The 23,188-nt window shown below is 41.5% G+C and overlaps 1 protein-coding gene across 1 annotated transcript in view; it reads right to left on the bottom strand.

Moving 5' to 3' along the window:
* Window positions 1-23,188, bottom strand: part of MYO3B (myosin IIIB) — a 460,143-nt gene that overhangs the window by 152,383 nt on the left and 284,572 nt on the right. The window contains 3 exon segments of the mRNA XM_055121066.1: window positions 8,215-8,295; window positions 10,435-10,597; window positions 13,302-13,413. Coding sequence (XP_054977041.1) covers window positions 8,215-8,295; window positions 10,435-10,597; window positions 13,302-13,413 — 356 coding nt within the window.

The raw sequence follows: 23,188 nt of genomic DNA, 5'->3' as shown, positions 1-23,188 counted from the left end.
AGTAACAACGAGTCTCATAATGGAGAAGTTACTTGTGCCTGCTCGAGCAAATCGATGAACTACGGGGTAACAGTGACAGTGACAGTGATTGATATATAATGTGGAATTTCAGGAGTTTAGCTTTATTTATCTGTACACATATAGTTGTGACAATCAAAAAAGATCTCACCTCCACAATCACAAAAGATCTCTCTCATTAGTGAGATAAAAATAAACATAGTAAAGGAACAACAAACAGCCAAAGGCTTCAGAACTGCAAAGTTTGTCTATAGAACTGAGCTTGGTGATAGTGGTGGCTGGGAGGGGTCTTTGGGACATCAGTGGAAGGGAGTGGGCACTCTGGGGATAGCTTTGGTGTTAGAATGATGTATGTATGAAGCTGTCATTAACAGGGTTGTAAATCACAGACTTCAATAAAAATGGGAAAATTAATGAAAAGTTTTAAACATAAAAGAAAAATTAGCCTTTGCGGCCCCGCGCGAGATCGACCCCGGAGGCAACTGAACCACTTTGGACACGAGCGGCGCCCCCAAAATGCCTCCAAACTGTGTGCTGGGAGCTTCTGGCCCAGGCGCTGCCAGCGAGTGATGTAATTACCAAAAGAATTTTCCTTGGACTTCATATAGAAATCCAAAACTCTTGATTGTCAGCAACGTGTAAATGTTCCTTTTTGGCAGGGCTTAACGTGGGGGAAAACTCCAAACAATAGTACTAAGTTTTTTGTTAAAGGGTAAAAGATTGTAGTGATAGAATTTTAGGCAGAATTTTCCCTGGACTTTAACGGGTCGGACTTTGGTGGGAAATCCTAACAAGAATAGTAAGTCTTTTGCTGAAATATTGAAGGCCACCAAAGTGGTAGCCATCTCTATAGACTGAACTAAGCCATATCCCCACGCCGGCTGAGAAGAAATATCCTTCTTTCTTGGGAAAAAACGCGGCGTGGCGTTAACCATAGTATGAAGTCCATTAAGCTGACACGGACCTGGTGGCGTGGGAATCGGATACAAGGGAATAAATTATTATGTACTTGGAACAGCGGGATGCTGGTGGAATCTTGAGCCGGGGCCGATACCAGCGTATTACTTTTGGTTCCAGAAACTGCTTGCAGACATTCTACCAGACTATCAACTAAGCTAGAGCCCCACGCCGGCTGATGACAAGAAATAACCATCTCTTTTGGTTTGTTTTCCCTTTGTCAGGCAGCGTGGTGATTACTAAATAGGCGTGATCTCGGTGGCGCGGGACGAGGGGGGAAAAAAATAGAAAAGATATGTAACAAACAGCGGGACTTAATATCTCTACATTCTCAGCAATGGAGAGCCATCAAATGCTTCCTTGACAGTGGGACTGTCTTCTCTTTTTTGGGGGGAAACCCTAGCAACAATAGTGAATTATGTGTTGAAACATGGACTGTAACCAAGATAAAGCATAAACAAAGTGAAACTTATCACTTACAAGGGCGGGGACTGGGGGGGTGGGAGGGGGCGGGAGGGATAATGGGGTGGTTGGTGGTGGAATATGGGCACGGGTGAAGGGAAGGGTGTTTGAGTACTGTATAACTGACATAATCCTGAGAACTTTGTAACCCTCCACATGGTGATTCAATAAAATTTAAATTAAAAAAAAAGAAAAATTAATCCCCCACTATCATTTTTTACTTCCACAAAACACAGGTCATTTTATTTTATTTATTTATTTATTGAATCACCATGTGGAAAGTTACAAAGCTTTCAGGTTTAAGTCTGTTATACAATGCTCGAACACCCATCCCTTCACCAGTGCACATATTCCACCACCAAGAATCACAGTATACATCCCCCCAACCCCCCATCTCCTCTGCCCCCCACCACACCTGTGTAACTGATAATTTTCACTTTACTTTCTCTTTACTTTGATTACATTCAATATTTCAACAAAAAACTCACTATTATTGTTTGGAGTTTCTCCCCCAAAAGTCGGACCAAACACAGGTCATTTTAGTCTATATCCTCAGCTATGTTTTATTAAACTCCAGTGTAATATATGTGATAGTTATATTACACTGGAGTTTTATAGAATTTCTTTCCAGTGAATTTGACATGGTATAAAGTATCTGACTTGCAAATAGCAACCCTTTGAGACAGAGCATATTTTAAAGTCCTTGTTGTATGAAAAACTTGAAGGTCCCAGTTAAATCCCACTGTTTACCAGGGCTGCTTCAGCATAAAGTAGGTGCTTAATAAATAGTTGTCGAATTAGTGAATAAAAGAAAATTAATTTTAAATTTGAAATATAGGAAATAAATTTTTGCACACCTAGAAATATTTATGAATCTAGCTTTCTAGGAAATCATTGTTATCACTGAGTCACTATCAGCACTATCAACACAGTCACTATCAACAGTGCTAAAGAAATCATTCTTTTCAAGTTAGAAAATGGTAGATAAAGGCCTTTGCCTGAGAGGAATTTAAAAAGTCCTCTTTAAAAAGGAATTTAAAAGCCACTTTTAAACACTAGAAACTTGATTCTGTCATGTAGAGTCAGGCTTCTCAAATAAGTTAAATCGTTTGTTTAGTTGCTGCTGTTACATGCAGGAAATTGTGTCTGAGTGTAACATGGGGAGAGATCAAGGCTGTCTAGATGAGACGCGTGCTTTCTACTGCTGAAAGCTGCATTTGTAGCCACTCTGACAGTTCATAGGACATGAGTGGAGGTTCAAGCACAGCTCAAGGCAAGCACCCCCTAGGCCTTAGCTGAACTGAAGTTGATTCTCCCCCAAACAGGGCTCCCAAAAGGGGACCAGAAGGGGAAATGACCAATGTTTCCAGAGTTGTTATTATCTTCTGATAACATCTGTTGAAAAGGCCAAGAAGGGGAGTAAGTAGGAAGCTGATGAGAGGACACAGAGGAAAAGCAGACAACTTCCACAGCATTGAAATAATTTCACAGAAACGTGCTATAAGCTCATGGGCTCGGCTGCCCCTAGTGGTGGGAGGGAGAGAGAAGATGGGCTGCAGCTGAAGCCTCCTGAAGACACTGAATTCTGTTCCCAGCCCTAAACCTCTGTCACAACAGAGGCAGTTCCCCACGGAGATGGTAGAGAACCATCACTTTGCTCAGTTTTCAAAGACTACTCTTGAATAAGGAGGCAATTTTAAAGCCAGCACTTCCAAAGAATGAAACTTTTTAGATATTTAAAAAATTCCAGGGAATGCCCTGCCACAGAGGTGGGTGGGATGCAGGGGAATGGGGTGGGGGTGGTGGGAGGGATGCAGGGACCATTGGTGGTGGAGAATGGGCACTGGTGGAGGGATGGGTACTCGATCATTGTATGACTAAAACGCAAGCGCAAAAGTTTGTAAGTCTGTAATGGTACCCCCATGGTGATTCACTAATAAAAGAAAAAAAATTCCCAGCAAGATGTTTGTTTTGTTTTGAACTATTTACTGAGGAATAGAAGCATCCTTATTGTTTGTTTGTTTGTTTGTTTGTTTTGGCTGTGGGGGTGATGGAGATACACCCAATTGTGCTCAGGGATCACTCCTGGCAATGCTTGGGGAATCACATTTGGTTCCATTATCTTTGGGGGTGGGGTAGAGGGACACACAACTATCTTTCTATAACCTTAAAGGACTTACCTATCCATCCCTGAAAAGGATTTAAATAAAGTTAGTTACATTCATTTTCTGAAACTTAAGAGTTCATTTAGAAAGCAAGAAATTAGTAATGGTTAACTCCTGCCAAGAATTCCCCATGGTTCTGATCATATGTGCTATCTCATATTTCTGATTAAAAAGGTAAAGGTATACAAGTGGAGGGACTGAGAGCATGCAAAAAGGATCCATTGCATGAAGAAGGTTTAGGTCCCCAGCACTTCATGGTCCTCTGAACACTGATAGGAGCAAGCACTGAGCAAAGAATTATCCCCAAGCACCATTGGGTGGCACCCCAAAATCAAAAAGATAAAGGGTGTAAAATTTAAATTTGTTTGCATTTAAAGAAATGTATTTTTCCTTTGGCAAGAGCCTATTGTCAGGCTGGAGAGATAGTAAGTTGGCAGGGCACTTACCCTGCACATGGCCAACCCTGGTATGACTCCCGACACCACATGCAGTCCCTGAGCTCAGGCAGAAGAGGTTCCTGACCACAAAGCAAGGATAAGGTCTTGAGCATGGCCAGGTGTGGCCCTACAACCCCCACCTCCCCACCAAGACCCCAAAACTATAGTCAACACTGATCATAAAAGAAAACTTCAACATCTTACCAAGATGAAATTTAAAATTGTTCCCTTCTCCAAATGGAAATGCAAAAATTATACTTGTGCTTGGGATGCCCCCACCCCCACCATAGCCCTGAGATCTACCCCTCCCCGCCCTTCCCCCACTCACATAAAGGCCCTTTATTGCCAGCGTAATGCTATACACATGAGAAATGCAGGCACATGTACCTAAGGTATTTTTTTTCCGTCTGTTTTCTCTTCTAGCATTTGATCACTGTCTGGTGAACTGTTTGGGCCCACGGAGATCTCTAGACCACCAGCTCATGCATTTGAAAGGCATCTGTTTATTTTGGAAATGCAAATGTAGCCTACCTCAAAGACTGACAGGCACAAAATGACCCACTGAGCAAGGGGAAAGGCTTCCAAGCTTGAGCCCTGTTCCTCCCTCTGTCACACCCCATCCCTTGCTGTCAGAATCACTTAAACAAGCTGCAGAATGGGAGAGGAAGGTCCACAATGATAAGGAGAGGGCATCTCTCTCTCTCTCCCTCTCTCTCTCTCTCTCTCTCTCTCTCTCTCTCACTCTCACTCTCTCTCTCTCTCTCTCTCTCTCTCTCTCTCACACACACACACACACACACACACACACACACACACACACACACGTGTGCACTCGCTCAGGCAGACCATTTCTCACCTAGTTTAAAGTGATGATGAGGTCACTTACAAAAAGGCACTGGGCCTGTGAACTGGTGGCTCTGCCACTGAGGGCTGCCTGGAGGAGGGCCCCTAACAGGGACATGATAACACAGTCCACAGCCCCAGCCTGGGCATGAATTCTGAAGAAAGCCCGGGAAGGTTAATACCCCGACTTTGATCTCTGTCAAGGCATACCAGCAAGAATTAATTTACATTTCAGATGAAAAAGGTTGACAGCATGAAAAGGCATCTTGTTTCTGGTATGTGAATGTGCCGTAATAGATCGGGAATTCTGAAAGGAAGTTCTGAGGAAGCTAAAGGGATAAGCTGAGAGGCTGCTTTTATTGGGAAAGAGATGAAAGGAAAACAAATTTCAATATGCGCTGCTCTGTAGCAACATGTAGGCCAAATGCTTCCTAAATTTCAAGAGCTGCTCTTTTAAAAATATATAACATAGTTTAGCAATACCATTATATCAGAAAAGAAAACTCTGGGTCAAAACTTAAAATTCAAATGCAGCAACAGAATCTAAAATTTGGGGGCTCAGAAGGAGGCTTGGGGTCACATTCAGCTGTGCTCAGAGTTCATATGGGGTGCAAGGAATCAAACCCAGGTGGGCTGTGTGCAAGTCAAGTGTCTTACCTATTGTACTACCTGTCCAGTCCCAAAGAATCTAAGTTTTAATTTTTGTTTCTTGTTTTTTTGGGTCACACTCAATAATGCTCAGGGGCTACTCCTGGCTCTGCACTCAGGAATTACTCTTGGCAGTACTCAGGGGATCATATGGGATGCTGAGAATTGAACCCGGTTCAGCCATGTGCAAGGCAAATGCCCCATCTGCTCTACTATCACTCTGGACCCGAGAATCTAAATTTTAAATGAAATGATTTGTTGGGGGCGGGGAGTCATAAGTTAGAGAATATACTTAGCAAACAACCAGAATAACTGGGCTCTGATAACAACCCTAACTCACTTCCGGCAGACTTCCAAAGTCGGGAACCAATCCCTCTGTCTGAGGTCTCAACCTTCTCGGAAATGTCCTCCTGGCTTATCCTAGGGAGATTATACTTATGAAGAACACACCCCAAAACAGAGATGTTGGAATGACTTGCTTGGTTTTTAAGATAAGCACAATCTTGGCTTTCAATGGAAAGATAAAGAAAGTATTCGAGAGTAAAAGTAAAATTCCTGTAGAATTGCAAATGCATTTAACGGGAAACTTGCACCTCAGTTCCTGTCTGTGGCATTGGCACATGGCATACAGACTCCCCTTGCTTCCCAAGAGGGAAGAGGTGACAGAACACTATCCTTGGTGCCTGCCCGCCGCCAAGACCCTGCAGACTCCATTAATGAAAGTTCCACTTGCCACTTAGGAATTGGGTGCTCAAGCTGCCAGGCTAGGGAGGGGGTGCTTGAAAAGCTAAAAAAGGAAACATGTTCTTTCCAGTCTTATCAAACAAAATGATCTTCCATGGCCATCTTAATGCATCAGGGCAGCCTTAAAATTATGCCATCGTGACTGCCATGAGAGAAACCATGTTGCCCTTTCCATGCCACATTAACTGGGCATTAACAGAGTGCATGCATGCAGGAGCTAGGGGAGGCTTCCTCAGCAAAGCAAGATCTGGCTTATGCTTCTAGTACTGGACTCAGTGGATCCACAATAGAGAGAATATAGAGACTCCAAGTTTGTATTTTAAAACACATGTTGGGCTTTAGGCCAAACTGCCAGATCAGAAACCAATGCAATATCTTCTCTTAATGGGGGAACTCGTGTGTGTGTGTGTGTGTGTGTGTGTGTGTGTGTGAGAGAGAGAGTGTGTGCATGCATGCATGTGTCATTATGAACACAACCAGGGAGCAAACACACTTTCACATGCTGAGTTCTCTTTCTTAAGCTGCAACTAGAACTGCATCCTTCTTTCTGACACTTTGAAGCTGTGGAGCTTAGAATTCCTAGAGATGGTTTTCAAAGTTCTTATATATTTAAATGGACACCCTATTCCCCATTCTCCCAACTATTTTGGGTTATAAATGAAGATGTCAGCCTGCTACAGTAGCCTAAGAGAGTTCTAAGGAGAATCCCTGGAGCCAGGTCCTGGGTCAGTCCCTGCACAATTCCTCTAAAATGTTTGCTTCAAATGGGAATGCCCTGCCACAGAGGCAGGGTGGAGTGAAGGGGACAGGGTGGGGGTGGTGGGAGGGATGCTGGGACCATTGGTGGTGGAAAATAGGCACTGGTGGAGGGATGGGTACTCGATCATTGTATGACTGAAACATAAGCATGAAAACCTGTGAGTCTGTAACTTCGTCCCACGATGATTCACTAATAAAAATAAATAAATAAAATGAAAAAAAATCATTCAGTTGAAAATAAAAAAATAAAATGTTTGCTTCATTGAAAAACTTTGCATCAAACACAGCAGCACTTGAAACCCTATACACCCTGTTGCTGACTCTACTGACCTCTCTCTCTCTCTCTCTCTCTCTCTCTCTCTCTCTCTCTCTCTCTCTCTCTCTCTCCTTCTCTCTCCCCCCTTCTCTCCCTTTCTCCTGGCCCACTCTGGGGCCTGTGTCTTCCAGAGACTCTGTTAGGCATATGCAGTTTCAAATGATAGAAGGAACCTGGCTTGGCAGCCTCTGAGCATATTGGCACTTGCAGAACAGCAGAGCGACCTAGAAGCAAGAGAGGGGTGATGAAAAGAGCAGCCAGGAACCAGAGTTAGCCAGGCTTGGGCAGCCAAGGTCAAGCTGAGCCACAAGAACCACCTTCTGGTCTTCTTTGAGTAGTACGGGGCCTTCGCTACATCCCATGTGTGGGAGAGCAAGTTTTCTGGGAAAGTCCCGGAGCTATACCTCTCTCTGTGATCCTGAGACAGGTAGAAAGTAAGAGAATCCCAGGGCTACAACACTGTCCAGAACTTTTTTGATCCAATACTCTTGTTTTATGCATGAGGGACACGTAACTCCAGGAGACAAAGGGCTGTTTCAGCTGGGCAGTATCAAAGCTCTCTCCAAACTGCCAGTGTGTGATCTCGCCTATGCCACTGGCCAGCTGTGTGATCATGGCCGCATCACTTGTCACCTCTGTGACTCGACTTGCCCTCTATAACATGGTACACATAAAAGCAAATATTCTGAGCATCCTGAGCCAGGTATGGTGGAAGAAGATACTTAAACTCTCCGAACCTTTGCTAAGTCTTGTCCTTCCTATTGTAGTGCTCGTGGATGATTAACCTTTTAACTTCTCTAAACTCATACAAATTTAATGGCAAATGATTTCCAAGTGGATGCTATGGAAATGATGTTTTAATTACCTGCTTGAATATGAACTGCAGACTCACTCCTTCTGTTGCTTATTTTCATAAATTTCCTCCGAGCATCATATCCTCTCCAGGCTAAAAATATAAAACCATGTGCTACAAGTGACATTAATTTACAAATGTGCCAGAGAATTGATATAAGCTGTTTTCCCTCCAATCTATCACCCCTCTCTCCTCCCGCCTGCTTTCTTGCTGAACAAAATAAGCAGAGACGTGAGCGATGGTTGGAAAAGGGGGCTCTCTGTTCTCTCAGCGTTAGCCTTTGCGCTGCTTCTGAGGAGTTCTTTTTGCGTGGGCTGTGAGTCTCCAGATCACTTTGGTCTTCACTTAAGAATATCTTGGGATCCTCTCCCAGGTGAGTAATTCTCTGTCATTTCAATTCCTGAAGGAAGTTCTGTCTTCAGGAGTTGAGGGGTAAGAAAGAACTGGAATAGCCTGACCCATTGTAGCACTGTGTTCCCATTGTTCATCGATTTGCTCAAGCGGGCACCAGTAATGTCTCCATTGTGAGACTTGTTGTTACTGTTTTTGGCATATCAAATACGCCATGGGTAGCTTGCCAGGCTCTGCCTTGCAGGCGGGATATTCTCGGTAGCTTGCCGGGCTCTCTGAGAGGGACAGAGGAATCGAACCCGGGTTGGCCGCATGCAAGGCAAACGACCTACCCACTGTGCTACCACTCCAGTCATTTGATCTAAGTAACAAAATTTAATTCCATAAAATTTGGTTTCTGGACAGTTCTTAATTCAACCTTTAGAAAATATATTGGTTCCTTCATTAATGTGGAATGAAATGCTCACTTAACATTAGGTGAAAAAAGAAAGGCACTAATATTATCTAAGAAATGGTAAAAGGACCAAATACAAATATATATGTAATAAACACACATGCACATACATGCAGAGACAGTGGACAGAACGTACCCACACTTGAAATTATTATTGGAGAAAAGGAAATAATAGGAGAGATGGAACAGGAAGAGAACCTAGCCTTCTTTAAATACTCATTTTTACTTTGAAACTGTATATGTACATGTTATTAAACAATTGCATATATTTAAAAAATAAATCCTTAATGTTCCTGACCCATTATATATATGCATGTATGTATATATGTATGTATATATATATATATATATATATACATATTCTAAAACAGGAGTCTGTCTCCTCCATCCCATGGACCATTGCTGATCCACAGGTATAGAGAAGTTGAAAACCACTGCCCTATTATGGACCATTAACCAAGGGTAATTGTCCATGGTCCTGTAAGCAGGACAGTGCTAATTCATAGGTGTAAACAAGTTGAACACTGGTATAAAACAGGAAAGTGGCAAGAGTAAAAATTAAGGAGCTGGAGAGAGTACAGCAGACAAAGCTCTTGCACATAACTGAGCTGGGTTCAATTCCCATATGGTTCCCTGAATCCCACCGGAAGTGATCCCTGAGCTCAGAGCCAGGAGCAAACCCTGAGCACAGTCAGGTGTGGCCCAAACCTCAGGAAATTAAAATAATAATAATAATAATAAAGAGAAGCACTGAGAGGAGCAACTCTTTCAACACTTGGATTTGTTGAGAGTAACGATGAAAGTACAGCTGAAGAAGAGGAGAAGGGCAGGGGAAGTGGCTGAAGAGAAGAAAGAGAAGGTGATTCTCCAGGGGTGATGAATCCTGTGGGTAGAGCACTAGGGAAAGAATCCACCCACCAGGAACACAACCACTCCTTCTGGGAGCACCACCACCAGCCATGTTGCCAAATGCAATTCCCAAGCCCAGGGCACAGACTGATTCTGGATTACAAGAGCATCCAGGAAATCGCCTGCAAGATTCAAGGTCTGGTGCTTTCTCAATGTAGTAATAGTCTGGGAGTACGAACACTGTATGTGACACAAATAACCCACCTGTGCACACAGAGGCACTCATGGGGCTATGGATATGAGAGTCTGTAAATTCTGGTTTATAAACTCTGGGTGCAAGCCTGCTGTATATTACTGTGGTCATCTGGGAGTTAGGTTTTCACATGATTTGGGTTTTACATCTGTTTACTTCTTCCTGCCACTCATCAATGTGTTGTGACAGCTTCTTTGCTGATCCAGAGATCAGGGACTGCAGTCTCACTCATAGGCAAATTCCCAGCTTTAAGTGCAGGGCCTGGCCGCCAGTGGGAATGATTTTCTGAAGCAAGGAAGAAATACCAGGATTTGGGAGCACTCACCTGCCTGGATGACCAGCGCTCCCTTCTCTCTCTTCTCTCGCACCCTCTTGTATCTCCGAGCTCCAAGCCACCCCTTGGCATAGGCCTGGAGCACAACCACCCTGCCTATGACTTCTCGCAGCAGCAAATTTAATTGCTCCACGTGGTAATATTTGAGAAAAACCTGAAATGAGACATGAGTTTGAGCATTTCCAGAAATTCCTAACTGAAATTTTACTCCAGTCTAACATCTTACTCAGACTAATATTCTCTTTGAGAAGATTGCAGTGACATGACTCATGTATACATAATTGATTTTTTGTTTGTTCCTGTTGATTTATGTTTTGGGGCCACGCTCAGAGGTGCCAAGGGCTTTCTCCTGGTTCTGTGCTCAGGCATCACTTGTGGCAGTGCTCAGGGAAACATATGTGATGCTGGGGAGCAAACCTGTGTTAACTGCATGCAAGGCAAGTGTTTTACCCTTGGTACTACCTCTCTAGCCATATAACAAATTTCCTGAGTTAACCCTTGATTTTTGATAGAAACAAACAATGTTGTTAACAGGATTTAGAGATCTTCAGACTGGCCTCCTCTGGAGTTCCATTGTCTCAGCTGGAATTCAATTCTTCACCTCTTTGCCCATAGCCTCTGGTGATATGTTAACTACAGAACTGACTTGTAACCCACAAGGCAACTTCAGAGGGGTAGGTAAACCCCCCACAGGGATCACCTTTCTCCTGAGGAACAGTTTAGGGCAATTTGGAATGGACTATAAAAAAAACTGGGGTTTGGGGCTGGAGCGATAGCACAGCGGGTAAGGCGTTTGCCTTGCACGCGGCCGACCCGGGTTCGATTCCCAGCGTCCCATATGGTCCCCTGAGCACCGCCAGGGGTCATTCCTGAGTGTAGAGCCAGGAATGACCCCTGAGCATTGCCGAGTGTGACCCAAAAAGCAAAAACAAAAAAAAACTGGGGTTTATGGGCTTGAGCGATAGCACAGAGGGTAGGGCATTTGCCTTGCACACGGCTTGCCGAGGTTTGATTCCTAGCATCCTATATCGTCCCCCAAGAACCACCAGGAGTGATTCCTGAGTGCAGAATGAGGAGTAACCCCTGAGCATCACCAGGTGTGACTCAAAAAGCAAAAAAAAAAAAAAACCAAACTAAAAACAAACACTGGGGTTTAAAGTTCCCCTAGGTCAAAAGCTACACACAATGTAACTATGAATCAGGGTCTGTAGCAAATAACACATAAACATAATAAAACTGGACAAGCTATATAAAAATAATCATTGTTATGAATATGATTTGGGTTTTTCATATAGTCCTGGAATACACTGTAGCACTGTAGCACTGTCATCCCCGTTGTTCATCAATTTGCTCAAGCAGGCACCAGCAACATCTCCATTGTGAGATTTGTTGTTACTGTTTATGGCATATTGAATACGCCATGGGTAGCTTGCCAGGTTCTGCCATGTGGGTGGGATACTCTTGGTAGCTTGCCGGGCTCTCCGAGAGGAACAGAGGACTCAAACCCAGGTTGGCCATGTGCAAGGCAAATGCCTACCCGCAGTGCTATTGCTCCAGCCCACTGGAATACACTACACAAGAAAAAGGAACATTGCCCCTCTATAGTGAAGAGGCAGAGTATCTGTATCTATATAAACTATTAGAGCCAATACTATCATAATTATGGGACCAACTTACAATAATTAAACTTAAAAATAAGACTGCTGGGACTGTAGTGATAATATAGAGGGTAAGGCACTTCCTCACATGCAGCTGATCTGAGTTCACTAACCAGCACCCCATCCATATGGTCCCCTGAACACTGCTAGCGCTAGTCCCTGACTGTAGAGACAGGAGTAAGCACTGAGCACTGTTGGGTATGGTCCTCAAACAAAAACAAAATTGTTACACAAACAAAAAGGTACTGTCAAGGAGCCAGGCTGGGGGTGAGAGGGAATCTGTGTTTGGTAGTGAAAGGATGGAAACACAGGGTGATGGGATTTGATATGAGAATATTTTATGCCAAAATACTCATGGAAAAACAACCATGTAACTCATGGTATACAAACAAATAAACAAACAAGCAAAAAACGGGGGGAGGTGCCATGCCATGCTCAGCTGTGCTCAGGGCTTACTCCTGGCTCTGTGCTCAGGGATCAGGCATGGTGGGGCTCAGGGAACCATATGGGGTGCTAAGAATCAAACTCAAGTCAGCTGTGAGCAAGGTAGATGTCTTACCTGCTATACTATCTCTCTGCCCTCTAAATACATATATTATTTGTTTTGGTGGGGGAGTCACACCCAGAAATGCACAGGGGTTACTCCTGGCTCTGCACTAAGGAATTACTCTTGGCAGTGCTCGGGGGACCATATGGGATGCTAGGAAATGAACCTGGGTCAGCCACGTGCAAGACAAACGCCCTATCTGCTGTGTTATCACTCCAGCCCCAATACATATATTCTTACAAGAACATTTTAAAGTGAATTCAAGGGCTGGAGCATTAGTAAAGTAGGTACGGTACTTGCCTTACATGTGGCTGATCCAAGTTTGATCCCTGGTACCACATATGGTCAGGAGTGATTTGTGAGTGCAGAATCAGGAGTAAGCCCTGAGCACCACTGGACCAGAAACAACACAACAACAAAAGTGAACTCAAATCTCTCATTCTAGAAATGCTAAAGGTCTCTCCCACTACATGAAGAATAGTAAGTCATTTTTCTCCAATCCAGCAATTCTGAGACTTCTGGCCAAAGGGCAACAAAGACCATTGTTAGGATAGGGTCTTGATAAACTAGAACTTAGAGATGCATTCACATGCCGACACAGACTGAGTTCTACTACAGAGCCTCACAGGGCACAGAACAAGAGAAAGAACTACCTTTGTTTCTCCCAGCATCCAGTGATCTAATCCTGACTTTTCCAGGATGGCCACACAGCTCTCTTTGGTCGGAAGAGGAGTTTGATGTGCTCTGAATGCCAGGTAATAATATCTACAGAATAAAAGAGAAACAAAATCATTTTTAGTTCTCATTTGATTCAGTACAGTAGAATGGTTCTGGGCCTGTTGACATGCTTTGTTTTTTAATAGTAAATATTTCCTAATCACCAATAACAGTGGTTTAATTTTGGTTTGGGGGCTGCAAACCTTAGCAGTGATCAGAGCTTACTTCTGGCTCTGTGCTCAAGGGTCTCTTCCAGTTTTGTACTCAAGTGACCGTGCAGTGCCGATAATCAAATCTGCACTTGAGCATGCAAAGCAAGCAGGCAGTGCATTGAGCTCTCAACTGGTCCAGGTAAGCAATTTGTGCTTGCTACCTCTTCTGTAAGCTCACATCTTCTGGTATGTGTATTTAACTTTTCATATTGTTTTATTCATATTCAAAGCATATATGACTTTTTTGTACTTAAAAGAACCTAATTCATTTTGCAATTTGCAATTTTGGCAATCCCTCTGTTAAAAGTCATAGTGTAATTAATTAAATAAATAGTACTAAGAGTCAAACCTGAGACTTCACATATGCACGGCACATGCTCTGTCCTTAACTATATCCTTGATCCTTGAAAGTCATTATTTTAAATGTTGGTATTCCTAGGATAAAAATAATTTGTAATCCCAGTGTATAAATTGTGACTCTTTTTGAATGGTCCCACCTAAAACACTGGGTAGAACATGAGAATGACAATGATCTAACACTAACACAACTCTGTCTACTGAGTCACACATTTATCTCCAGATATGGAATTAGTATATTTGCTAAATAGAATGGGCACATTTAGCTTAGAAAGTTGCTCATTTTAATAAGCTTCCATTGTTTCTGATGAATTTCTGGGTAGAGTAAATAAACACCAACTACTAAAACAATTCTATTTCTTCTTTTCAAAAAATTATCCTTATTAACAATAACTTACAAAGGGCAGAGAGATAACACAATAGGTAGAGCACTTGTCTTACATGCAGCTGACTGGTGTTCTATCCCTGGCACACCATATGGTCCCCCTAGCCTCACCAGGAGGGATCCCTGAGCACAGAGACAAGAGTAAGCTCTGAGTACTGCTGGGTGTGGCTCCAGAACCAAACAATTTTTTAAAAAACTTAATAAGTGTCTTTTTGTTTTGTTTCATTTGGGAGCATACTAGTGGTATGCAGGAGCTATTTCCAACTGTGTTTGGCTTGTCACTCTTGGCAGTGGACTGGGAAGGATGTGGTGCCAGGGCTGGACACAGGCCTCCTTCATACAGAGTGCCACTCAGCCCTTGGAGCTGTCTCTCTGGCCTTAAATATATTACTCTGTCAAGAAATCCTTCCCTTGGTTTTGCTAAAACTTTTCCCTACATCTTTTTCTGCTCTTTACTGTCATCTATAATTAAATCCAATCCTTTGGGAGCTTAAAAATAAACTTAATTTCCTTGTTGAAGGATTTCCCTGCCATTTCTTGGACAAGGCTTATTTGTTATTTTAGAATCACTTGGAAATATTTTTAAGATTTCAATATCTTTACTTAAAAATCACCAAAAAACCCAAAATACTTTCTCCTGCCAAATATTCTCATATCTTTTTGTTCAGAAAAATTAACAAGCTCACTTGAGTCACTTGATCTTTGTGCTACAAACTTTTTACAAATTCAGGTATAATTCTGAATGTTCTGGATACATTTTCACTCGGTGATCCCAGAGCTGTTCTAAAGACTGAATCTCTATTTTTATCTTTGAGGCTAACACTGTGCTCTGCCCTTTTTAAAATTTCAAACCAGTGATGGGTGACAAGGACACTGCTGAATCAAGTCCAGGAACCTAATCCTAGAAGATGACATTTGCAGCTAATTGGGAGGAGGAATAGACTGGAAACTGTCTTCAATCCAAATTTCTTAATTTATTATGATGATGATATTTTATATAGTTTAGTTCAGTGAATCTCTTGCCCCTGTGCCTGGCTGACTTCACCGGGGTCCCTCAGAGGGGGTGGGTTGAGATTCCCTCCCCGTCCTGAGAAGAGCCCTGGCAGCCAAGGACCTCCGGAACAGCCACAGCCATGTTCAAGGCCCCTCTCCATGCATGAAGGAACAGACAGAGGAACCCAGGTGTGTGGGACCCAAGGCTGAGATCTCCAAGCCTGCTCAGATCAGGACTGGGCCTCTTCTGTCCAGATCCCCCATTTTCCAATAGCTAGGCATTCACACCCAGAAACTGCCCCTGGTGCCGTGTAATTTCATCAATGGCCAACATCCAGAGACTATGAAACCAAGCTCCCAGAAGCATGCGGCTACTTTGCGGCCACCCGACATCTTATAGTCTAGTTCTCCCTCTCGGAGAACCTGGCAAGCTACCAACAGTTTTCTACCCACATGCGAGAGCCTGGCAAGCTCCCTGTGGTGTATTCATATGCCAAAACCAGTAACATTGATGGGTCTCATTCCCCTGACCCTGAAAGAGCTTCCAATGTGGCACCATTGGGAAGGATGAGTAAAGAGAAGCTTCTAAAATCTCAGGGTTAGGACAAATGAAGACGTTACTGAGACTGCTCGAGAAAATCAACCACCCATGGGCTGATGATGATGATGATGAGTTCAGTGAGAAATGGCTAGTACTGCAATGCGGTTTAAAATTATAGAAGAAGCATATAGATGTTATGTTTATAGTAATTAGAACAGAGGAGTTTTAAGTGTCTTCTCTGCTGGGTAATTTTGGGTTCTATACCAAACCACAGTTTTTAAAAACCCAAAACAGGTCAGAGAGAACGTACGATGTGTAGGGCATTTGTTTATACAAGGCTGACTGAGGTTCCATCCATGACCAGAAATAATTCCTGAGTGCAGAGCTAGGAGTAACCCCTGAGCAAAGCCAGATATGCCACCCCCAAATAAATAAAACCCAAGAACAAAAACACTAAAATTAAAAAAACAAAAACAAACAAAACAGCAACAACAATAACAATCCCTGTATGAGTGTCAATGGAGCTAAAGGAAAGAAAACAAAAGGTCTACCAGAGGAGAGGTCTTTGGAAGGAGGTGGGGAAGGACATTCTAAAGAATGGCAAACAAAGCCAAGGAAAATAAGCATAAGGGTTTGTCTTGAGAGTCAGGTGTTGGAGAGCATCCCTGAGAGGCTGGGGGTTGAAGCAAGGTCTCATGGCCACAAGGCAGGCACTTTACCAATGAGTTACATCAAAGCTCAAAGACACCCATGTAATTTGTATGCCTCAAATAACAGTGCAACTCCTCATAAAAAGACCAGAACTAAGGGGGGCAAACTTTAGTGAGTACTGAAGCCAACTGGGTAAGCACTGCAATCTAATTTGTGGCCTAAACGAGCACCACAGCTAAAACTGCAAGCAACATAGCCAAGGGTGTGAGCACCTCCAGGCCATCCCAACAATAACAACAGCAACAACTTAATTGACTGAACACATGCAAAACATGTGGGAGGGCCAGGTTTGATTCCTGGCACTACACAGTCTCCAAAGAACCACTAGGAGTGAGTCCTGAGTAGAGTCGCATAAATCACCTGAGGACCACTGAATGTGGTGAAAGAAAAGAAAGGCAAGGCTAATATTTTGCTATTCACATCTTGTGATTTCCACATGATGACTGCTTGTGTAAATGTGTTTAAGAACTGATTTGGGTCTCGTCAAATAGCCCAAGTACCCAACAACAGATGAGTGGATAAAGCAGGGCTAGAGAGACAGTACAGAGGGTAGAGATCTTGCCTTGTATGCAGCCAACATGGACTTGATCTCCAGCACCCCATATAGGGCCCCCTGAGCTTGCTAGGTGTGATCCCTGCACTCAGAATCAAAAGTAAGTCCTGGGCACTACTGAGTGTGCCACGTTCCCACCCCCTTCCAAATAAATAAATAAATAAATAAATGGTAGCATATATACAATGGAATACTACTCAGATATGAGAAAAGATGAGATTTGGCATTTTGCTGCCATTTTGATAGGATTAGAGGTCATGCTGAGTGAAGTGAATCAGAAATAAAAAGAAATAAATAGGGATGATCTTTCACAGAAGAGTATAAAGAAACAAAACAAGGGACTTAGACAATCCCCAGTGGAAACAACCTCTGAGACATGATTAATAGAACTGGGAACTGAGAAGACTCAGTGGGGTGGAGGATGACAGTGCTGGAGGGGTCTTAACACACAGGTGGAGGAATTGCTGTAGTTGCTTTGCAGGTATAAAGCAGTCTTTGCAAGACTATTGTACACTATAATAACTCAATGAAAAATAATAATAATAATGAAACACAGGCTTTATTAAATATAGCAAAATTAACCCCAAAGGAAGTGCTCCTTTTGAGTCACTTCCAGAAAAGACATTCCAAGCACTGAACCAGTAGTAACTCCTAAGCATCACTGGAGGTAGCCTCAAACCCTCTCCCAAATCTAATTTCAAAGTAGACTTAAGCTCTTCTAGACACATTGTGCATGGAACTGGGGACTATACCTGGACACACCTCAGAAGCTGCTACCATAAGGCAGGAGACAATGCAGTCAAGACAGCCAGAGAATGTGGGACCAAGTGCAAGAAGAGAGCGTCAGAGACAACTCTGGATATTAGTGGAGTTTCCTTTCCAGCTAAATATGGGCTGGCATAAGCATTGGTGGAAACTTTATAGCTTGGAAAAGACCCATCCAAGAGCAGAGAGAGCAGTGATTGAGGCTCAGACAGATTAGAAACTGCCCACTTCTGTCACCCACAATATATTGGATGATGGGTAGAGTAGTCAGAAGGTCTTTCAGTGGTCAGGAAATACTAGCCCTAAACAGAATTCTGCTTCTACCGAATTGACCTTAAAAACAAAATCCAAAAGGATAAAGCTATTCTCTAGTAATTTAACTGAATCCCACTCAAAGCAAAGCACCTAGATATTTAATGGGGAAAGAAAAAAAAAACAGCAACCAAAAAGATAGAAATGACAATATTTGGCATCCAGGCAAAGATGACCAGACATGCAGGAAAACATGACCCATAATGAAAGGAAAAAAAGGTCAATGAATTGAAATGGATCCAGAAGTGACACAGATGTTAAAATTAAGAGGGAAGGACATTAAAATTGATATTTTAACTGTATCCCATATGTTTAAAAAGTTCAATTGAGACACAGAAGACACAAAATAACCTAAATAGGACTTCTAGAAATGAAGACTACAGTGCCTGAGATGAAAAACAATAATAATGTGTTTTTGACATTTGTTCTAAAGTTCACCGCATATATATAAGTAAAACATGTAGTAATAAAAACAGTATAAATTAAAGAAAAAAAACAGCAGCAGGGGCTAGAGAGGTAGCACGGGGGTTAAGACACTTGTCTTGTCTGGGGCAAATTTGAGTTTGAGTCCCACGACCACTTATGGGCCCACAGCACTTCCAGGGCACAGATCTCAGAATAGCTCCTGGACACCACTGGGTGTATATATAAAATGACACCAGTATGAAAGTTAGAAGAAAAAAAGAATAAATAGTTATAAGATTTTACACTATTTTCAAGTGGAAGTGGTATAATATTTGGAGATAAGCTGGGAGAAGTTAAATATCATAAGTCCTAAAGCAACCCATAAAATAAAAAAGTACTAAAATAACAATGAAGATAAAAATCACATAAAATATTCAATAAATCTAAAAGAATTTGAATAATAAAAAGGAATAGAGAGCAGACAAGCAAAAGGAAACAAAAAGCAAAGTGATATAATGAACTTAGCCATGTTAGGTTCATTATGTTAATGTAATATAAACAATGTTTATGTAATAATGTTAGTGTAATAACAAAAACCCTCCAATATAAAGGCAGAAATTTTCAGGATGGATAAAAATATCAATTGTATGATGCTTACAAAAATGCATAAACAAAAATAAAAGGTAAAAAGTTAAAGAACATTTCAGTTAATAATGCCTATTTTTTAAAATTGTAAATAAAACATTTACCAAGAGTCCATATACTGGGCCATAAAATAGGACTTAGTAAATTGAAAACACATGTCTGGAGAGATTGTTCACTAGATTGAAGCACATGCAGGCAGGAGGTCTGGGTTCAATTCCTGGGCACCACTGGGACTAACCTTGGAGCAGCTAGCCAGTAGTCCCTAAAGAGTGTCAGTAGTGACCCAAAATTAAAAGAAAAAAAATTAGCTATTCAAATCACAGAAAGCATATTCTCTGAGCATAATTGAATAAAATTAAATTTTGACAATAGGTAGATATCAAAAAATATTCCCAAATAGTTATGAACAGACTTCAAAATAACCCATAGGTCAAAGAAAAAATCAAAATCAAAACTACAACAAACCTTTTTGTTTTTTATTTTTTGTTTTATTTTTGAACCATACCCAGCTTACTCCTGGCTCTGCACTCAGGGATCATTCCTGGCATTAGTAAGAGAAACATATGAGGTGCTGGAGTGATAGCACAGTGGATAGGGCGTTTGCCTTGCACATGGCTGACCTGGGTTCAATCCCCAGCGTCCCCTATGGTCCCCCGAGCAGCTCCAGGAGTAATTCCTGAGTGCAAAGCCAGGAGTAACCCTGTGCATTGCTGGGTGTGACCCAAAAAGCAAAAAAAAAAAAAAAAAAGAGGAACATATGGGGTGTCAAGGATCAAACCCAGGCTGGCCACATGCAAGGCAAGTGCCTACCCAGTCTACTATTTCTCCAGTCCCTAGAAAATACTTTTGATTAAGTAAAGATAAAGACACACCTATTAAATTTTATATAAAAACAGTGTTGAAAGAGAAGTGCATACCATTAAACACCTATTAGTAAATAAAGGTTTCAAATACATGATTGTAGCCTTGACCAAAAATTAAGAAAAAAGAGCAAATTAAACCCCAAATGAGCATTAAAAGGAAATAATAAAGATCAACATAAAATATAAATCAATGAAATATAAAATAGACAAGCTGAATAAAATTAAAAGCTGGTTCTCTGAGAGGTCTAATACAATTAATAAACCCCCAACCATATAGATTTGGAGAAAATAAAGGAAAATGAAGACACAAGTAATAATAGGGAAAATAATAAGAAAATTTGAATAGCTATGTCATGATAACAAAAGTAGAAAATGCATATGATCTTAATAAATGAGAAAAAGCATTCGACAAAATCTAATATCCAATCCTATTTTTAAAAACACACATCCTGGCAGACTGAAGAGCTGGTACAGAGGTTTCATATGCTGCTGATTCTAGTTTGATTCTTGACAACACATATAGTCCTTGAGCCCCCCCAGAATCAGGAAGGGCGAGATACTCTCGGTAGCTTGCCAGGTTCTTCGAGAAGGGCGGAAGAATCAAACCCGGGTCGTCCTTGTGCAAAGGAAGGACCTACCACTGTGCTATCACTCCAGCCCTCACTCGTATCGCTTTTATTCAAGATTTTACAAGAGGTTCATTTTGGGAGGGAGTCACACCCGGCGATGCACAGGGTTCACTCCTGGCTTTGCACTCAGGAATTACCCCTGGTGGTGCTCAGGGGACCATATGGGATGCTGGAAATCGAACCCGGGTCAACTGCATGCAAGGCCAACACTCCACCCGCTGTGCTATCGTTCCAGCCCCTAACAAAAGGTTCTGGGAAGTGCAGACATGAAAAGAAGCAAGCCATTTATATAAGAAAAAATAAACAGAATTGTCTTAGTTTGAAGATACACATTGTCTAAGTAGAGAATCCAATGGCATATACAAAAATCTACAGAAAAACAAATTTAGCAATACTGTAGGATGAAATAAGTACAAAAATTATAGTCTTTCTATAGACTAGTATTCAATTAGAAATTAAAATATAAAAATAATTTATAGTATTAAAATTGGAATATTTAATAAAAGGGATAAATATGACAATAAGGGTAAAGATAATCTATATAAAATAATAAAATAAGGCAATAGCCAGCACAATGAAAACTAAAGCATTGACTAAAATTTTTAAAAAGATATTAACTAGTGATAGATATGTTTGTAGTGAGAAAATAAATATTTCTAACATTTAAGCAAAATAATTACCCCATATAAAGCAAAAGCAGGTGGGTTTCATCCAGTCAGTAGAAAGTCTGGAGAGAGATGGTCGCCCCTGAGGGGGAAGGAATTCTATCTCCAAATTGTTTTTGGACAATCTGCAACATCCACGCTTTCTGTATAAGCCAAGCCTAGCTGTGCTCTGGACTTTCTCCTGGCTCTGTGTTCAGACATCACTCCTGGCCGGGTCCAGGGACCATATGGAGTGCTAGGGATCAAACCTGGGTCAGGTGCATGCAAGGTAAAAACACCCTACCCGCTATATTTTCTCTGGTCCCTCTTACTGGAACTTCTAATCTGCCAGCCTGACCTGTAGATTTCTTACTTACATAAGAACCACATGAGACAGTACCTTAAAATAAATTATTTTCATCTTTTTTATAGGTATATGTAGATAACAGAGATGGTTAATCTAATAGATACATGTGTGTATAGATATAGATACATACACACCTTACTGATTCTTTTCTTTGGAGAAATTTAATACAGTTTTGTTTCCATTTGCTGTCATTTTGAGAAACATAGTGGAAACAGAACCAGCTTTGGTGATGGACCTAGAATATTGCTGAAAGTAGAAGCAAATTCTGTGCAAATTCATGAGTAAGTAAAAGGTTGTTTTTCAGGAATTTCCTTTCCTCTTTATTGTTGCTTTCCCTTTTCTTAGTGAACTTTTCTACAGATATTATGTCTTCTTTAGTGCAAACTGGCATCCAGGACACCCTAATCCAGTATTTTTCTTTATTCACAAAAATAGAAATTCCCAGATCTGTGTGAAAACTCTCCATTCCTGTAAAATGCCACAGAATAATCTTGCAAAGGCTTTGGCTGGCACCTCTGTAATAAATTGTTCTTGAAAGGAACTTACCCATCATTAAAACTCCTTGTCCAGAGAAGAAAGCCCAAGAGAAGGGGAGGCTAAGGCTATCAACCATGCAAATGGAAGACTTGAGGCTTACCCAGATCTTCTGATTCCAAGTTCAGGATTCTTCATACACATTCACTCACCTCTACTCTTGTATTATACATAGCTGGAAGTATTTTGATAGGGATCTTTGATCCTCTAGCACTTTCCAATTCACTGGAACTTTTGAATATTTATAGTTATCTGGAATATTGGACTTTTGATTTAGACATGTTGATTTCCTCTATCTGAACACCACTTATCAGGTGGTCCTTGTTACATATGTGAGGAATCCAAACAATAGTCCTTTAGAGCTAGTGTATCAGTAAGGTGTTCATGTCTCAATGGAAAATCAGAGAAACCATCTCTGGTATCCCCACAGACTCTACTCTTACCATCTACTTTCTGCTGTTCTGCAACTTTATCTAAATTATAACAAACTAATAGCTACATCAATTCTATCCAGCCTGGTGATGGTTTTAACGGACTCCCTCCTCATTAAGGGAAAAATCAATTTCGTCTTTATTTGTAATTCTTTTCAATATTGCTTGACTTTATATAAGCCTGTGCTGCTTAAACTTTTCTTTTGATCTAATGATAACATCTGCCTGGTTCCCTCATATTATATGTATAAAATTAATTCTTTATATATATATTCATCTTTTTTATGTGAGGGGCACACCCAGCATTTCTCAAGTCTTATTTCTGGCTCTACACTCAGGGATTATTCCTGGCAGGGCTAGGGGACCATATGTGATGCTTGGGATCTAATCCAGGTCAGCTGTGTGCAAGGAAAGTGCCTTACCTACTATACTACCTCTATGCAAGTTGTGACTTTACCGTCTTCTAAAAAATTGTT

Source organism: Sorex araneus, chromosome X, assembly GCF_027595985.1.
Source record: "Sorex araneus isolate mSorAra2 chromosome X, mSorAra2.pri, whole genome shotgun sequence".
In the NCBI taxonomy this organism is placed as follows: domain Eukaryota; kingdom Metazoa; phylum Chordata; class Mammalia; order Eulipotyphla; family Soricidae; genus Sorex; species Sorex araneus.
Note: the sequence above shows the minus strand (reverse complement) of the source record. Positions and strands in the feature narration are given on the sequence as shown.